Source organism: Molothrus aeneus, chromosome 20, assembly GCF_037042795.1.
Source record: "Molothrus aeneus isolate 106 chromosome 20, BPBGC_Maene_1.0, whole genome shotgun sequence".
Taxonomy (NCBI): Eukaryota; Metazoa; Chordata; class Aves; order Passeriformes; family Icteridae; genus Molothrus; species Molothrus aeneus.
Window position 1 is genome coordinate 6,765,022 of NC_089665.1, and position 18,526 is coordinate 6,783,547.

General features: G+C 50.9%; 1 protein-coding gene across 2 annotated transcripts in view; it reads right to left on the reverse strand.

Moving 5' to 3' along the window:
• The window catches only part of SMG6 (SMG6 nonsense mediated mRNA decay factor), a 105,359-nt gene that overhangs the window by 79,636 nt on the left and 7,197 nt on the right, over positions 1–18,526 (reverse strand). For both annotated transcript variants that reach the window (XM_066563612.1, XM_066563611.1), the window contains exons 7-9: positions 17,889–17,999; positions 17,092–17,304; positions 2,446–2,507 (exon numbers count right to left, since the gene is read on the reverse strand). In XM_066563612.1, coding sequence (XP_066419709.1) covers positions 2,446–2,507; positions 17,092–17,304; positions 17,889–17,999 — 386 coding nt within the window. The remainder of the gene's footprint in view (positions 1–2,445; positions 2,508–17,091; positions 17,305–17,888; positions 18,000–18,526) is intronic.

The window sequence follows — 18,526 nt, forward strand, 5'->3', positions numbered from 1 at the left end:
ATTTCCTCTATCTTCCCCCCAGGAGATTCAGATCTTGTGATATCACCACGGGCTGGATTAATGAGCCACTTCTGGTAACCCACATGGGCAATTCTGCTGGGCTTCCCCAACAGACTTCAGGACAGTGACAGTTTTATTTTTAAAGATAGAAATGGCTTTCTTTTTAGTCATATTTCATGGGTGCTTTTCATCACCTGGGCCTGCCTACCAGCAGGGTACCCTCTCCCTGGGCATTGTTTGCTGGAGCAGTTCAAAGTCTCTGTTACCTTCCCAAAAACATGGGCTGGAACAGTCTCCTTGTACTTTGTAGCTGTGCAGAACGGAGCAGCTCTGTCAGTACAAATGCACTGCTTTCTCTGCAAAAGGCAACTTCCCTGTATTTGGGGCACAGCCAGAGAATTAGAGCAAACTGATTGCTTCTAAAGACTTCCTAATTTTGAGAAATCTCAAACCACATCCAGTGTATTCAGCAACATCCTCCTAGGGCAGACAGCACTCTGGGGATGGAGGAGCTCTTTGCAGGATGGGTTGTTACTGAGGAGATGAAGATTATTGCCAAGGAATAGCAACAAGAAGGAGTGAGGGCTTCCTTAGCTCCACCACCTGTGCTTTGATACCACAGCACATCTGGAACAGCATGCAGTAACCCCACTGAGCTCAGAACCAGCAGGTCAGGAGCCGAGCGGAAGCTTTTAATAAATTGCTTACCTGTGGTTTTAGGAGCAAGAGTCCAATTAGGACAACATCATCTTTTCCATATTTTTTCCAGATAAATCACCAGAGATCCTGCCCAAAAAGGACTTGGCTATTCCTCACCTTTTACCTATTTTAAGCACGGAAGCTGTTTAGCAGGGCCGGACGATTTTCTCTTCCTGTGTCATGGTATTACTTTCTAGTTCCCTTCTAAGTACTTCAGGGCATATTGTACCATTAAACATACTTGGGTTTTCTAAATGACTGTCCTGGGAAGCAACTGCCTGAAACGCTGCATCTTAATTTCACAAAAGCCTCAGGAGCCAAATGTGCAACTGATCTCTGCTACATCCCCATTAATCCCCTGCTGGCATCCGTTCAAGCGGAGCTCGACCGCGAGCGCGGCCCCACAGCGCCGGGGACCAGCAGCTCCCCGGATGCTCTGCCCTCCAGCACAGACCCTGCACTTCCCAAACCTTCCCTGGGCTCTGGCAGCTCTCCTCCTCTTTTCCTGCAGGCAGGACACCCAGCTGTGCCTCCTTGCTGCAGGCCAGCCTGGTGGCCCATGAGGGGATAATCAGTGAATCAGGGAGAGGTCAGCAGTGACCCTCAGACACTTGGATCTCCAGCAAATCACCAGCCCCTGCTTCCCTGGTTTTTGTGAAGGGTCCAAAGTGCCCCTCCTGAGTGGTCACCCCTGTAAGCACTGGAGACAGCAAGTGCTGAGGTGCTGCTGTGTGGCAGGATCTGAGCTGTTCCCAGCAGGGACAGGCTGTCCCTTTGCACCCACACAGCCTGGAAAAGGTTGCACCCTCTCAGCCCTGTGACCTGCAGCCAGCAGTTCCACAGAAGAATGAAGGAGCCAAGAGAGCTCAGGAGACTCTGCTTGCTTCCGAGCTCCTGGCAGGCTCAAGCAGAGACCACCACTGCCAGAGACCCACATGGGGTCTCTCCTCAGCAGCTGCTCCCACACAGTGAGGGCCAGTCTGGACCTGGAGCAGAGGCAGCTCCATGGGAAGCCCATCAGCTGTGAGGCTGAGCTCTGCCCTTGGGGTCACAAGGGTGTCCCCTGGGCTGGGATCTCAGCCCAGGCTGGGATCAGGCTTGCTTTGCTTCAAGGGGAGCTGCTCAATTACTTGAAACCCATTTCTGACAGCCACTGCCAAGGGCTCTTTGTATAAACCAGTTCCCACAGCCAGGGCAGCTCTCAGCTATGGGGCTTTCACTGACATGGCAGCAAGAAGATGAAGGGCAAGGCTTGTTTTGCCACCCTCTGGATGGCAAAACAGCCATCTCTTTCAGCCAGCACATGGATCTGCCTCCATGGCTTTGTGATCCTCACAGGCAACAGCCACTGAGACCCCCAGGAGCCACCTTTGCACTGGGTGAGGGCAATGGAAGAGAGGGGGTTAAACCCAGAAATTCAAGTGGAGGGGGCACAGTTAGGTGATGGGAGAGAGAGAAAACAGCCTCTAATCCCTCCTGTGTGTGTGTGAACCATCTGAGCTCAGCCTCTGCCAGAGGGTCCTGGGGCATGGGCAGGAATGGGCTTTGAGGTGGGGGAAAGGAAAAGCCCAAGCTCCAGCCAGTGTGGGTTGGAGGGCGGGTAAGGGGAATAAGAACCAGGAGGCCAGGCTTGCAAGAATTCACACCCTGTGCCCTCAGCTCCAAACACAGCTTAGTTGCTAACAATATTAAATTCCAAAAAGACTTGTAATGTAGGAAAATAAAATAAACATCCTGCACACTTACCCAATCCTGGTAAACAGCTTCCCATGGGCATGGAGAAAACTGAGGATGAACCTTTTGTTCAGCTGCATGGGAAAAAAAAAAAAAGGAAAAAAAAAAGAGAGAGAGGAGAAAACAATTAAACTCTCTCTTATTTCCTGTGAATTAAGAATGTCCCCAGTGACAGAAGAACCTGGCCTGGATGCTGGGGGTGGCACTGGAGATGGGAACCAAATGGACATGCCCAAACTCTTACAAACATCATGCACAGAGGCAGAGGCAAGTGCCAAACAGCTGGAGCTGGAAGCGGAGCCGGGAGAGGCGATGGAGACACAGCACCCTCTGCCGGGTCCTGTGATCCTGCACAGGGCTGCTGCACCCCGGGAGCCCCAACCCACACCCTGGGCACCCCAAACCTGCACCCCAGCAAGCCACAGCTGATACCTGCACCCAGGCACTGATAGGCAAAGCTCTCCTCCCCTTGTCTCATCAATTCAAAACTCAGCACAGCCTAAGTGGTTCTGGAAAAGGAGTCTCCAAAGGCAGCATTCCCACTGATGGAAAAACACAGCCCCACAAGCACCAGCAGCAGCCTGTTCCGTGCTCCTGACTGTGTCAGAGGCAGAGCAGCAGCTGGACAAGGCAGAGGGAGCAGGATGTCCTCCCCAGCACTTTTCTGCGGAGCAGCCAGCACAGAGAGCTCAGCAGCAGCTCTGACACTTGTGTGTGCCCTGCCAGGAACAGCTTCCAGAAGCCAGGGAGGATTGGGGTGATGCTGCACCCCCTCATTTATCTGGTGCTAGAGACAGTGTTCAGATGTGCCAGCAGAGCCTGTGAGACCCTGCCTTTTCAACAGCCACTGAACTGCCCAGAGAAGCTGTGGATGCCCCATTCCTGCAAGTGTTCAAGGCCAGGCTGGATGGGGCTCGGAGCAATCTGCTCTAGTGCAAGCTGTCCCTGCCCATGGCAGGGGGGTTGGAACTAGATGGTCCTTAAGGTCCCTTCCTACCCAAACCATTCCATGATTCTGCGGACAAGGAGCTGGATGCAGCACACAGTGTGAAGGCAGCTTCCTGCCCTGCTTTGGTCCCCTGACTCCAAAACCTGACTTGAATAATTACTTACTCTGCTGCAGGCCACCTCTGCTCGCTCAGCACAGCTCTGGGCTTTCCCAGTCCTTATCTGCACGGCTCTGAGGATGGCTGTGGGTGGGTGAGCACTCCCTCAGCCTGGCCCTGGGGGTGGCTGTGTAACAGCAGGAGTGGACTGGCCTCACTTTTACCTTCCCCAGAGCAGGAGGTTTTCCTCTCTCGCCTGTGCCTGCACAGCCTCAGCGTGCTGAGAAAAGCCAGGCCCCCAGTGCTGCGAGGGAGACGCTGACCAGGAGCGACCCAGAGCACCACCACGCTGCTCCAATCCACCCAGGGCTTTTACAGCTTCAACTCCCCCACTTCCATTCACAGGGGGAGGATAAGATCACCTGGCAGGGCTGTGACAGTGCCCAGCCAAGAGCTGGGCACACGCCAGAGGACGCGGGGCAGGTACTGACCAGAGCTCTCTGCCAGGCTTGGCTGCAGGGGACAGTTGTCACTGGCATCCTAGCTCTGGTGCCACCTCCCAGCCCCATTTGCTGAGCCCCTGGGCTCAAGCCATGACTGATGCCAGCTGCTCTGCACCTCCAGTGAGGTGTAATTAACCCGGCTGCGCTCCCGGAGGATCCATGCAGGAGAATGATGCCCTGCTGCAGAGCTGCTCCTGGGCCATGTGCGAGTTTAGACATAAAACCTGTCTCATAAAACAAGCCAGACCAATTAAACTGGCCCCTGCAGCAAGGGGTTCTTGCTTACTCACTATTTTACTGCTGCCCTAAAGAGCCCTTTCCACTAGAACTCAACTTGATTTGCCACCATTTTATTAACTCTGCAGATGGAACCCAGAAGAGACTGGGGAATACTGGGACAGCACAGCAAAGCCCTTATTCATTCTGGCAGTGAAGTCTAGATATAGCTGATTCTTCACCTTAGGACACTATGGTAATTGAGAGCTTGAAGCCTTTAACAGGTCTTTTTTTTTTTTTTTTCTGCAAGAGCTTGTGGAGGCAAAAAAGCTGGTTTGTGACCAGCCCTGGCTGAAATCACAGACCCTGACACAGACAGAGCCTAAGGAATCACAGGCCCCCAGCCCAATGCAAGAGCCTTGGAGGGGTGGTGGGGAATGCTCTGCCCCACAGCAAGACCCTGTGCAAGAGCTGGAAGAGGGAACCATGCTCTGCATCCTTTGAGGGGAAATATGGAAAAGAGAAGGAGTTAAGGAGTTCATGGCCTGACCCATCTCTACTGAACAGCAACACTCACAGGCAGGCTGCAGGTGGGGGAAAGAAGAAATTGAGGCAGAAATTTTCCTCCAAGGCCCACATTCACCCACGAGTGCTCTGCAATCCCCACACTTTACTGGCAGCAGGGGAAAACCAGAATTCCCCACCTTGAATGGAAAGTGACACCCAGCAGGGACATGCCCAGAGTGTGTCCACAGACACCCAGCTCCAGGAGGGCTTGTCAGGACATTGCCTTCACCCCCATTTTCTCACAGCAAGTTTCACACTCAGCCTTTTCACTCACAATCCCAAGGACTAACCAGTCACACTCTCCAGCATCCAGTAGAGAACTGGGACAGAGATATGTGCTTACTTATAATTGTTTTTAGGAAATGTGATACCTGCCTCTAGGAATGAAGCCTGTTTCATGCCTCTTGCCAGCTTAAATCACAACCCCAGCAAGCCCAGGCAGAGCCCTGTGTGCCCCAGCACTGTGGCATCTCAAGCAGGCACCTCACACTTTTTTCACCACTTTTTCTCTCACAGCCCCGAGGTTTTGACGAGCTCATCACTCAACTTCGGACCTTTCATCTTCGGGTTCATGCAAAGGCCATGGGGCTGCTTTGACTGGGCTTTTCTCTGGATGACTGTTTCTCTACTGACTCACCTGTCCCTCAGCCTCTGGGAGCCCTCCCAGCTCCTCCCATCACACTCAGCTTCTCACGGGGAGAGGGAAACAGCGACCTCCATGAGTGGCCTGGCACAGAGGAGGAAGTTCTGTCACCTGCTGCTCTGCACTCACATGGTGGAGAGGAACACTTCCCAGAAGCATTGTCAGCATGCTCACTACCCTGACAGTGCTACCATGAGACCCACAACAACAACATCTCACTGATTGTGCAGCCCAAAGGCAGCCCCCTCCAAAAATTTCCCAAAAATGGTCCTCATGCCAATATCAGGATGCCAGACCAGGACTCCCAGCATACTGACACTGCTGCCCTTTGTGGGCAATGCTGCTCCTTGGGTCAGGAAACCAAATCTGGATCGTCCCAGTTGCCCACTTGGGAAAAGCCCATCAAGAAAAGCTTATACAACAACAAAACTATGTCAAAAACTGGATTTTGGCCCTTGCAGCTGAAAAGCGGGCATCACTGATATGGAAGTTATGAGCATATAGTGAAGGCATTAGTTACAAAAACAAACCAGCTGTCAAGAAGAAGAAGGGGTCCCTGCACACAGTAGTGCCTGAAGCTGAAAACAGCTGTTTCAGCTGTCATGAGTCAGCATGTGCAGACAGACTAAATCCACCTGGGAAGAGGCAACCTCACCAGAGGAAGCAGCCCAGCGCTGCTTGGGGAGCGTTCACACACCTCACCGCCAACCCAACTGGATTTGTTGCCATGGAAGGAATCAACAGTGACTAACAACTTCTTGTGGAGCAGCTAAAAGAGCAGAGATAGCAACAGGGCTGAACAGCCAGCTCAAATCTCCTCGAGGCCAGGGGGAGCACGACCTGACAGCAGCTTCGGGAAAGGTCTGCCTTGTCTCCAGCCAGCAGAGAAGAAAGCAACATTTCACCTCCAGATCCTGCACTGAAAGTGGTGTCCCCCACCCCAGCAGAGCAATGCTGGAAATGCCACTGCAGGGCACAGGAAATGGAGTGCCATGATCAGGGCTTGGAACCCGTTTGTCTCCGGGCAAGGAGTGCACAGAGCTTTGGCACCTGAGCATCAGCTCCAGCTGGGAAGGAGGCACCAAATAAGGGAAAGATTCTGGAGAAGTGACTCCTGGGGAAAAAGCATTTCAAGTTAAAAATTGTTACTTCAGGTTTGGAAGTAAATTCCAGGATCTGGTCTTTATCAAGCGAGGCAAACTTTCTTCAACATCAGCAAAGCATCTGTGGAGCAGAAAGCGGTGTCAGAGTCAAAATAGGCTGCAAGAGACAAGTCCATTAATCAAGAGACCAGATGCAAAACTGCCTGTAACAAATGTGCTGTCTCCACTGGAGTGGAAGGGCCTGGAGCACAGCAGGACGTTCTCCTGAGTCTAAGGGTCTCCTCAGTGACAAGGGGTTGGGATACAGACCACAGAGCCACACAGCTCTGCTCCAAAACACGTACCACACTCATCCCAAATATTTTCAGGGTTTCTTGGGCAGTCAGGCTTTTCCAGGCACAGCTTCCTTGCTGAGAACTGTGTGAAATAACATCCAGGCACTCAAAAACGTGCCATATTCTCACTCCCAGCTCAAGAGTTAGATACACCACGTTAAGATTATTCCTCTTTTTCCACAGGCAGCTCTCTCAGAGCACCCAGTCCAACACTGATAGAGATTCCTGAAAAGCCCAGAATGCTGCAGTGGGCTCAACTGGCAGGATAGCAGGAAGAATTTTTACTGCTACAGGTGCAACCCCACCAAAGGGCTGGTGGAAAGGGTTTTGTGCAAATGGCTACCTCCATAAAGGTGATGAAACAAAAGGGCTGTTAAAATTGTCTGGCATTTTTGCAGTGTTTACAAGGTACCCACAGAGCTGTGGGCAAATTCCAGCTGGGCTAATTACCATAATCACTTCTCTTCATATACCACCTGCAACCACAAATGGATACAGGGCTTGCCTTGGCTGCCTCGTGTTTGGTGCAGGTTTCTGCTTAGCAGAGCAACGTCCTGCACTCAAATGGATTCATTTCTGTAGCAGTAAAAGCAATTCCAGTGAAAATCCAGCTACTTAACATCAGACACCACACAAACGTAAAATCCAATTTGCTGTGACACGGAAGAGAGAGGGAACCCTGATGCATCATGGCCTTGAGGCATAAAAAAAATTAATTTATAGGTAAAGAGACACTGAGACACTCCTGCAACTCCCTGGTCTTGTGCAGTGCAGCAGCTCCATAGCTATAAAAGTTACAAGCCATCAACCCAGCAAAGAAAAAGAGGAATTTAAGAAGCTCCCTGGCAAAAGCAGTGAGCTTTTGAGTTCTTCCTTCATCCCAGCAGGGAGCAGGTGAAAGGAAAAATGTTAAGGAAGAAAATTATCTGCTTTAGTAACGTAAAGATCAAGCTATGGTAACTTCACTGGCTCCAGAACAAGTATCTGACTTCTAAATAAATTCAGCATAATTTAGTAACAAATTTACTAGCAGAACGTTCAACTCAACGAAAGCAGGTCAAATAGAATATTTTTATGTGTGTTACTTCCTTTTCAACCAAGCTTGTATCTAAATTTGGTTTCCATGAATTAGTAATATGCAACATTCTTGAAAAAATATTATCATTAAACGAATAAACTGATTCAGTAACCTCTTAAAGAGAGGACTTCAGGGACCCTCACTGAACTGGATGGAGAGAGGATGGTAGAGACTCACTAGCAACATTTTTTAATCAACAAAAGGAAATTCTGCTGTCAAACTGCCCGTTTGGAGCAGTAAGTAATGATGGCTACAGAACATTCACACAGGGTTTATTATAACAGCTTCAAAATCTGGGGGTTTCCAGCATCAAATGTCATGTTATTCATCTGGCACCACATGGAAAATGAAGCCTCCAGGAGATTGTGCCCAAGGCAGCTTCTCCACAAAGCCTTTAGGGACCACAATGGCTGAATTCCCAATGCAATGTCCAGCAAAAAGGATTAAACACATCCCCTGGATGTGCAAGCAGAGCAGGGACTGGACAGCACATTCACATCTAAATACAGCCCTGTGGGGGATGGCACTGAAATACTGCATCCAGCTCCAGTGCCCTTATTTTTAAAAGGATGCTGAAAATTTGGTAAGGATCCAAAAAAACAGCCATAAAAGAGATTCAAAGGCTAGAACTGATGCCTTGCAGTGAAAAATTTCAACAGCACAATCTGTTCAGTGTTATCAAAATAAGACTGGGAGGAGATTGGATTGCTGGGTGTAAAGTGCCTCCGTGGTACTTAAGGGCTCTTTACACTTGCAGAAGTGCAAAGCATGGGAACAAACTGGGAACATTCACTCTGTAAATAAGGTAAAAGCATCTCAAAACCAGTCCAGTTATCACTGGAATGAACTCCCCAGGAAAAGGGTGGATTCTCAAGGCTGGATGTCTTTCTGGAAGTACTGCTTGAGCCAAACACAAGTTATTTGGCTTCATATAGGGGTAGCAGGGTGAAATTTAAGGACCTGTGATATACAGGAGATCAGACTAGATGATCTAATGGTCCCTGCTGACCATAAACTCTCTGAATCTATGCAAACACGCCAGAGAGTCCTCAGCTGAGATATTAAGTTCACTTTTGACACAAAACTTTTCACAAATTGGCTCTGGTGCTGCAGGTCGTTTAGGATACAAGCTCAGCTCCTCAAGGCTGCATCTGGTTAAGCACTAAAGCCCAGGCAGAGCTTTCTGTGTCCAGCAGGTAAGGGGGAGGCCACATGTGCACTAAAGCAGCCCCAACCAAAAGCAGCTTGTACTCAAACACTCACTGCTTGCCAGGAATAAACAGCATTCACCTTTCTGTGACAGAAAACTGACACAGAGAAATGTGTGATGAATTCTGGTTGTAAGAGATCAGCTGCAGAGGCAGCTCGGGGTGCTGTCAGCCTTCTTTACTACTCCAGAGCAGATTATTCGTGGGGTTAAACACAAAGGAGGGAGATTACGTGAGAAATTAAGGGTGAAGACTGAAGAGGTGGAACCCTGAAAGGTTTAGCATGGAGTTGGGCCAAGAGAGGAGACATTTGGCCACCAGGCTGAGCAGAGACAGAACCTTCCAGAAGGATGACAGCATTATCTCACGCAGCCTTCACATCCCCACAACCCCCACCCAGGACAACAGGAGCTGCTCCCAGCCAGGCTGCTCCCACAGGTAGCTGTCCACCCTGCTGCATCTCCCTCTCCACTTTGAATTATGCAGCAGTGAAATCTGCTGGGGAGGAAGAGGAGAGCCAAGGACAGAGGAAATGACACAGAGTCCAGCAGGTTCCACTCCCTGATCCTCCGGAAGGAAGTTTCTTTCCTAGTACCCACCTCCACAGGGGATGGAGGCCTGTCTGGAAATGGCTCATTCAACACTGAAGAGGAATAAACATTCCCCATGGCAGAATTAAGAGGTTTGGCTGTGGGATACGAGGTGCCAATCTCAAAAAGTCTACAGCAGACAGCAGGAAATGTTGGCCTGGGCCAACTTCAGACAAAGATCAAGGTTAGACAAACAACAAAAAACATCTCCAGAGAAATCTCTGTCTACAGCCTTCACCCTGCTTTGGAAAAACTCCCAATCCTGCTATTAAGATATTTTACTTCCTTTACCAGTACTGCCAATTCTGGCAGCGTTCTCATCTCAAGTGCAAAGTCTCCCGCCCAACACCACCGTGCAGCACCAGGATCATCAAACCCAGTGCTCTGAGAAAGGCCTCGTGTGCAGCAGCAGGAGGGGTTTGGTTACACACAAATCCCTGCCTGATCAGCACCAGCAGGAGAGGAAATGAGGGAAGAGTGACTGACAGGGAAAGGCGGTTTCTGCATGACTGTATTTGGTTTTGGGGTATGAGAAGCTTGTTGGAACACGAAGTCTCTCTCCCCTCACCGCAGCCTCTTTGAGCACAGGGATGGAGCAGAGCCCCTCACAAAGCACAAGTCACTGATGTCCTTGTAGTGCTCTCCCACCTCTGATCCACCACACACATTAGCACCAGATGCCTGCTGCCAGAAGGAGAACATGCCAGGGTCTCTCCCATTCAGGCAATATCAGTCCCTGCCTTGTTCTTCACAGCTAAATAAAACCACCAACTAAAAAGAAGAGGGGGGGGAAATTATCAACACCACCTTCTGGAAACTGTTACAAATAGCTCAGTCTTCACTTTCTGGGTAGTGACAAAAGGTCAAGTTGTGCTGGAAAGGATTATTTGGGTTCTACATGACATGAATGCACAGGCTGGATTGGGCTCTGGTGGAGCAGCACTGAGCATCCACAGAACATCACAAGCCCAGGCAAAGTGGAAACAGCGTTTTCTGGCTGGATTGCACAGGAATTGCAGCTGAGAAGGTTTTTATCAGCAATTTGAAGTGAAAACACAATTTATTAAAAAAAAATCAAGTGCTAGCAGGGATGGTGCACAAACTGGCAGGCAAAAAAAGCCAGGGCTGAACTGCATGGCTGAGTGTCACGTCTCAAACCCAGAGAGACCAGGAGTGTGGTTTTGGTGTTTAACCAGTTTCAACTGCAGCCTGGCACTCTTTTACTTCCTCTGCAGAGATCTCTTCTCACTGCTGAGGGAAAGAAAGCAACCTCATCACGCGAAACAAAACGGCTTGAGTAAAAATAAAGCCCCAGGGTGGTTGGTGGCTGAGGTCATATCAGGAGGCAGAGGGGTTGCAGGCAGGGGAAAGCACTCAGAAATACTCATGCTGCCAACCAAGAAAGAGATTACAGAAAAGGAGGCAGGGCAGAGAATTAATGCAAGTCCAGCAGTAAAGAGGCTGACAAGCCTCTTTCACACGCCACCAGCTCCCCCGTGCTCAAAACAGTTTGTAAACTGTTTCCTAAACACAAAGAGAAAAAAAAACCCCAGACCTAGTGCTGACCTCCATGAATGAGTAACCAAACCCAACAGCTTCCTGCAAGCTCGTGGGGGTGAGGAAAATGAGGGCAGGACAGAGGGAACTCCACACTTCTCCCTCTCAAGTCTCGTTTTGGGCACAAAGATGAAGGATGCAACAGCTCTTGCTGTTCTCTCATGTGGGTGGTGGATAAAGGCCAGAAATAAGGGAAGGCAGCCCTCAGCTGGCTGCTGGTGCCTGGCATTCCCACCCCAGAGTGCATCTCTGCTTGTTGTTGTGCTGCAGGGGAGGCTCAGCAGTGCTGGCAGCTCTGCAGGGTGTGGATCAGGAGCAGGCTGGGGGGAAGCACTGCCATCCTCTGACAACAAGGACAGCCCAGAGCACAGCACACCTCACTCAAAATCACCCACTCCAATACCAGAGAGCGTCTAACCAGAGAGGGGACAAACTTCCTGACACAAGTCACCCTCCTGTGACAAGGTGCTGGCACTCTAAGAGCTGGTGTGTGTCCCACTGGCTCCTTCCATGAGAAAAACCCCAGGGGACACTCCCTCCCTTTGGGGACACAGCTACACCACTGCTCTGGTGGGGCTCAGATGTTTAACTGCTGTGGGAACAGCTCCAGCAGCAGCACACACGGCATGTGCAGGCACTGCTGGGCTACTGGGTCCCATTCCCTCCACTCTCTGCACCAGCATCTAGTTTTGGGTTAAAAAACCCCTAAAAGCATGCAAAAGGACATCATGTGCAGCCTGCAGGGTTATCTTTTTGGGGAACCATGCCCCAGCAGTGGGGGGAAGGCAGCAAGTTTGTGTTTTCACCCTGCCCATCTAAACCACAGGCACAGCCCCAGCTGCCTGGGCTCATTTTCCAGATCACAAGATCCTAAAATGGAACATTCTGAGGGCTGTGCCCACCTGACACCATGGAAGGATCAAATGAGAGAGCCCTGTAGGAGCCCTGCACTTCATCCAGCAAAGATTATTTATAGGAGTCTGCAAAGAAAAGATCAATCTTTCAGTGTCCTGAGTGAAACCACCCAACCATGCTGGCAGTGAGGAGAAATGCTCCCACCAGCCTGGCAGGGATGCACCAAAAATAATGAGTTCCCCAAGCAGCCCCTTCTCTGTGCATCTGTATGGAAGAACAACCATCATTACAGCAATACATCATTTCCACTTCTGCCTGTCACTTACCTCTAGCCATGTGTAATGGAACAGAGTTACAAGGTGAGGGGAAGAGCTGAGAGTGGAGGGGGAAGCTCTCAGAAACAGGGGTGTCTGTGGGGTGTATTTGCATGAGCAAAGCTTGGCCATGCTCAGAGACACCCAGCTCACACCACAACAGCCTCTGAACAAAGCAGACACTCCCAGGGAGCAGAGGCAGTGACATCCAGGCAGCCCCAACTCTGAACTTGGGTCACTTCTGCCCCCGTGTGTGACTGGTCCAGGCTAAAGGAGCAGAATGGCCAAGAAAGCCCCAGCAGAGCTGGTCCCAGACTAAAAGGATTTTATCCCTCCAGATGAAAAGCCCAAGCTCCAGCAGATGAAAAACTGCATGGATTGAAACCAGGCAGGAGAAGGAGCCAGCCCAGTCACCCAGTGGCTGCTGCCCAAGAGGAACAAGAGCACAGAGCAGGAACAACAAACATCACCAAGGAAAAAGGGATGTGAAACATGCAGGAGCTGGATGGGACAGGGACCCTCTCACTAAGGACACGAGGTCTCTGTTGAGGAAGCAGCTTGGGCAGCCCCAAGCTCCTGCACATGCATTCCCAAAATTGCCTCGCGGTGATATTTACTGCTCACTCATGGAAACCTTGCTGCAGTGCTCCACACTCCCTGCTGCTGAGAAGAAAGTCTGGGTGAAGAAATGGAAGTTAAAACCTGCTCTGAATTCCAGAGCTAACGATTCCACCCCAATTTCTCTGCCACTGCAAAGGGGCTGTTGCTCCAGGCAAACCCAAAACCTCCATCCATGACCAGCAGGCTGGAGGAAAATGGGAATGTTTCTGCAGCCCATGCACAGGGCTGGGACAGCAGATCTTGACTCTGCCCTTTGCTTTCCCAAGAGCTTTTCTGGTGGCCCTACCAAACTTCTGATGGTTCTACAAGACTGACCTCTCACAAAGAGGCTAAGAGACTTAATTCTTTAATGATGATGAAGTATTCAGCCATCTGGAGAGAAGTATTATTCAATTACTGGCCTGCCAAGGGAAAACCTCTCTTCCCTAATCTTAGCTGCAGCAATCTTTATTAGTGCCTGCATGCTGTGTGTAACACAAGGAAGTGTCTACTGCAGAGCACAGGCAGCAGGCAGCAGCAATTGTGAGAACCTTAACTCAGCATTTCCTGACAGGAGTGATTAAAATCTCAAACTCAGTGTAATATTAGCACTTTCTCAAGAGACTGACAGCCCGTTTGCCCTGTTTACTTTACCAATTCACAGCCTGCAGAGCAAACTGCTTACAGTACTATTAGATTTAAGATGAATACAGAGCCATGGCAAATGAAACCAGTGGCAGAGAAGAAATGGCAGAGGTTCAGCTCTTCAGCTCACCACCACAACTGCTCACTTGCTCAGCCTCCTTTTTTAGCATTTCTCATTAGAATTGCACACAAAGTGACCAGATACTGCCAGGTGAAGGGTCAGCCTGGGCCCTCCTGCCCCTGCACACCCAGAAACGTGCAACGTACAAGAGACCACAGAGAGCAGCTGTTCACAGAATGAAACCCCAAAGGGCTGTGGCCAAAACAGCCAAAACCCTGAGCACAAAACAGCCAGGCTGCAACTCAAACACCTCCTCAGCTTGTCCTGAAACTGTCCCTTGTTCTGTGTGCCAGCAGTGCCAAACCCAGTGACAGGGGAAGGGGCCAAACACAGATTTACACCCCTTGGTGTGCACAGGTGGCGTGTTCCTCCAGTTCTGCATCTTCCTAGAAAAGGGAATGGAGCAAACTGTGAAACAGGCAGCTCTGCCAAGCCTCTACCTAAAAGCACAGTGCAAGGCAAACTGCCAGCCCCACCCACTTCCCTCATCCCAGAAATGGCTGTGGTTTGAGCTGGCCTTTCCACTCCACATCACTACCTCCAGCCTGTGGGCTCCTGACCCTGAAATAAAGCAATTTTGGGGTCTTTGTACAGAGCTGCATAAGGGAGAATGAAGTGAGTCCTGAGCAGAGATGTGCAAGCACGTGCTGACAGGGACAGCACACACAGCAGCAGGTCCTGGCAGAGCAAATCGTGCAGCACCTTTCCCAAAGTGTGTCATGTCACAGGGCTGGCACCTCACCACCTGCACAGTGAAAACAGGGGACTACTGAGGACAGAAAACATCCCCAATCGATTTCTTGCCACCTGTGGAACAGCCAGCATCCTCACAGTCAAATCACCTGTGGCTGGGTTTAAAACAACAGCCCCTGGCAGAGGGGTGCAAACAGCCTCTGTCCCACACCCTGCCCAGAATGCATCCAGAGCTGTTACAGCTCTGCTTGCAGTGTTATATCTGCTGCTGGCATCTGAACTTACCCATTCTGCCCTGCAAAATCCCCTTCTCTGGCCCAGAAACTGAGAGGAGTTTGGGGCATCTCTGAGGGGGTTTAGGAGGGGTTCTGAGGTGGTTTAGGACATTCCAGAGAGGAGTTAGGGATGTCTGAGAGAGTTAAGGACATCCCTGGGGGAGTTTAGGGGTGTTAAAGTGATTTTGAGGGTGCAGAGGGGTCTCTGACAGGGTTAGGGGGGGATGTGAGGGGATTAAAGGGGTCTGCAAGAGGGTTTAGGATGACAGCATCATCAGGGTTTAGGACATCTCTGAGGGGGTCTCGGGGTGCACTGAGGGGGTTTACGGCATTTCTGAGGGGGTTAAAGGGGTTTTGTGGGTCTGCATCAGCTGCCATAAGGCCGATCCCTCTGCTACCTGCAGAGCACAGCTATCAGGGCCAACACAGAACACAGCCTGCCTCTGCCTCTTCAAGGGCTGAAGCTGGCAAGGAAGGGACTGGGCAGGCAATGACACATTTAGCCTCATTTCCCCAAAATGACACACAAACGCTGGCACACGTCCCCTGGGAGCAGAGCTGTTCCCTTCCTGCCGGCCGGGGATGTGGGGCAGAGGTGCTGCCATGCCAGGGCTGCTCCTGCTCCTGCCCTTCCGAGGCCAAACACTGCCACACAGTGGCAACTCGGGGCTGCTCGGCTCCAAAACACCCGCGGATGCTGCGAGGAGCAGGCTAAGAGGCTACAGCTTCAATGAGGAAGGAGCCCAGAGCTTCCCCAAGAGCTGCTGTCTTCACCCAGCCCACGGCTTCACAGCTCGGGAGCTTTGGCAGCAACACAGATCTAAGGTTTCCTTTCCACGTGGTTATTTTGGGTGATATGGCCCCATAAGCAGTTGTGCCAACTCCAGTGCTGCCCCACAGTAGGCACAGGCAGCCTGAGAATAAATATCTTGGCTGCCAAAACCAACAGTGCCCAAGCCCAGGCCCTCAGATCCCTTTTCCCATTCTATTTCTGATGCTGTGGCTTCTCCATGATCAGAAAGCTCCTATTTTTCAGGAGCCGATATTTCAAACAGAAAGAAATCAAGACTAATGGTAAATATCAGACTGTGTGTACAGACAAGCTGCACTTCAGAGACCACAGACCCCACTGAACAGAGCAAGGGGAAGCTCCAGCACAAAGTGCTGCACTACAAACACACCCCTGCCTCCCACTTTGCCAGCTGCTACTCTGCCTCCTGTGACAGCACTGCAAAAGAGAAACCCCCACCAGTGCCCCAAAAACACTGACAGCATCTCATGCCAAGCAGCTTCATCTGTGATTGATGGAGAAGCTAAAGCTTGGCACGTTCCTTTCAGTGATGCTGAGGAAGCAAAAGTCCCCAGAAAAAGAGCTGAGGAGAGGGAAAATAACCAAGGGCAGGAATATTTGAAAAATGCTGCAGCAACGTGACAGAGCTTATCTTTCAAAGCCCCAAGACTTCACCCCAGTTCCACCCAGCTGAAGTCACAAACTTGTTACAAAAGCACAAATCTGAGAAGCTTTGGGCCCCAGAGTGTGCAGGGAAGGTTTTCCCAGGTCTCCTAAACTCCCATCCTTAACAGCCATTTTAGGACAGGCAGCCCAGAGCTCCCTGGCAAGTTCTCTTGCAAGTCAAATGTGCCAGAGCAGTGCAAAGATTCCTGGAGGATGAGCTCCCAACCACCACTGCCTCTGCCCGCATTCCTGGGCCTGACAAACAGAGCTCACCCGTGCTCCTCCTGCAAGGTACAGCTGGACAGGCTCACAGGAGACACCACCACTTAATTATATTTTTAATTCTTGCAAAAGAAAGGTGCTGGTCTGGCCTCTCAGCAGAGCAAGTTATGCAAATGTAACACCTACACTGGAAATTGAAACCACGGTTTTCCCGTTCTCAGCGATCATCTGGCAATGGGACAAGTGACACACTTCCAGAACAAGCCCCAGAACTGCCAGGGTCACTGTTAACCCTGGTCTCCAGCACCTGACCTCATTTCCCACCGGGAACCTCACCCAAGCTAGAGCCCTCAGAGCAGCAGCACTTTACAGCATCTCGTGTTTGTGCCTCTCTCCTGTTCCACATCAGCCACGCCAGCGCGCGCTGCCAAGAAAGGGATGGTAACAACATGCCTTAAACACGAGAGGCACGAGGTCACCAGCTCCTCAGCCTGACCCAGGCACAGCTCCCACAGGGAAAGCCAAAACACTGGAAAATTTAGCAACAGGAAAGCAAAACAGATCCAGTGTCATTCCACTGCATTCCAAAGACATGAGAGCGAAGGCAGCGGCCGCCTCGTGCCGTACTCACGTCGCTGGGGCTGAGGTTCCCAAGCCCGTTGTCCTGCTCAGAATCCCGGCTGGACTCGTGGCCCTGGCACGAGCGGGGGTGGGAGGGATGGATCCAGATCTCCAGCCTGGTGGCATCGTCTCCCACTTGTCTCAGGGTGGATTTCTTGCCCTTGCCCCGGCGGCTGGGGCTCACATCCAGCACCTGATGTTTCCTCTGCTCCATCTGCTCAGACTGGGCACACAGGACACATTCAGATCACCCAGGGATCAAGGGTCAGGGGAAGTGTATCATTTCCTATTCTAGGAAAAATTAGCCCTTTCTCCTGCTTCACAACAACAGTAACTCATGGACACATCCAGAATTTGGTTCTGGCTCTGCAGGACAGAGCAGGGGAGCAGTTTTCAACTCCAGCTACCCCAGGACAAGAAAAGCTGTGTCCAGTCCCAGGAATGTGTGGCAGCCCATGTGCTGTATTTGGGGTGGCTCCCTGGGGCACAAAGGCACTGCAGCCTCCCTTATCCATCCCCACAGGTTGTGGGGCAGCTATGGAATAAAGCAATGATTGCATGCCAAGGCCATGCTGCAAACCACAGCAACCAGCAGCCCTTGCTGAGCTCAGCTAAATCAGTTTGTGACCCAGAAACAAAAGACTCAACTGCCCAAACCACCCCAAACCCACCATTCTGAAGGCTGCCTGTCTCATGAAATTTCTTAGAAGTAGGTCAGGAGTGTCTCCAAGTCCAAAAGCCACCAATCTCTCCATGCTCTGCAGCACAGGCAGGTGCAGCACCCCAAAGCCCAGCTGCAAGACCCACCTTGCGTTTTGTCTCCTCAAACAGACTCATCAGGCTCTCCTTGGCAGTGAGGATGGGGTTGCTGGCAGCCAGGCTGCGCATGTAGTAGTACACAGCATCCAGCTTCCTCCTCTGCAAAACACACAACCAAACAAAAACAAGTGGCTCAGAGTTGCCACTCCTCTGGGGCATTCAAAGCCCCAGTGCTCCCATGTGTTTCCTCTTCTGTCTCCCTCAATGCTGCCTGGGACAGACAGACACAGTGAGAAAGGTCATGAAGGAAAGGTGTTTCTGAACTGCTCTACTTTAAACCAGCATGTTCCAGTGTTGGGAACTGGCAGATCCCTGTGCTCCAGCATGATGCTTCCATTATCTGCTGCCACATCTTCCCTGAAGTCAGTTTTCCTGCATGGCTGGAGTAGCCAGCACAACGGAAACCCAGGGAAATCACCCAGTGTGGATGTTGCTGAGATCAATGCCCACGGGTTCAGTGATAAGACAGCAAACAGATGGCTCTGAGCACAAAAATCTCATGCAAAAAGTGGGCTGTGTTTTCAACTTAAAACAATTACACTCTCAACAGCCCACAAAACAGTCCCCAAAATCCCTGAGGGAGTAGCGTGTATCTGACAAAGCTGCTTGAAGCCACAGCAGCTGGA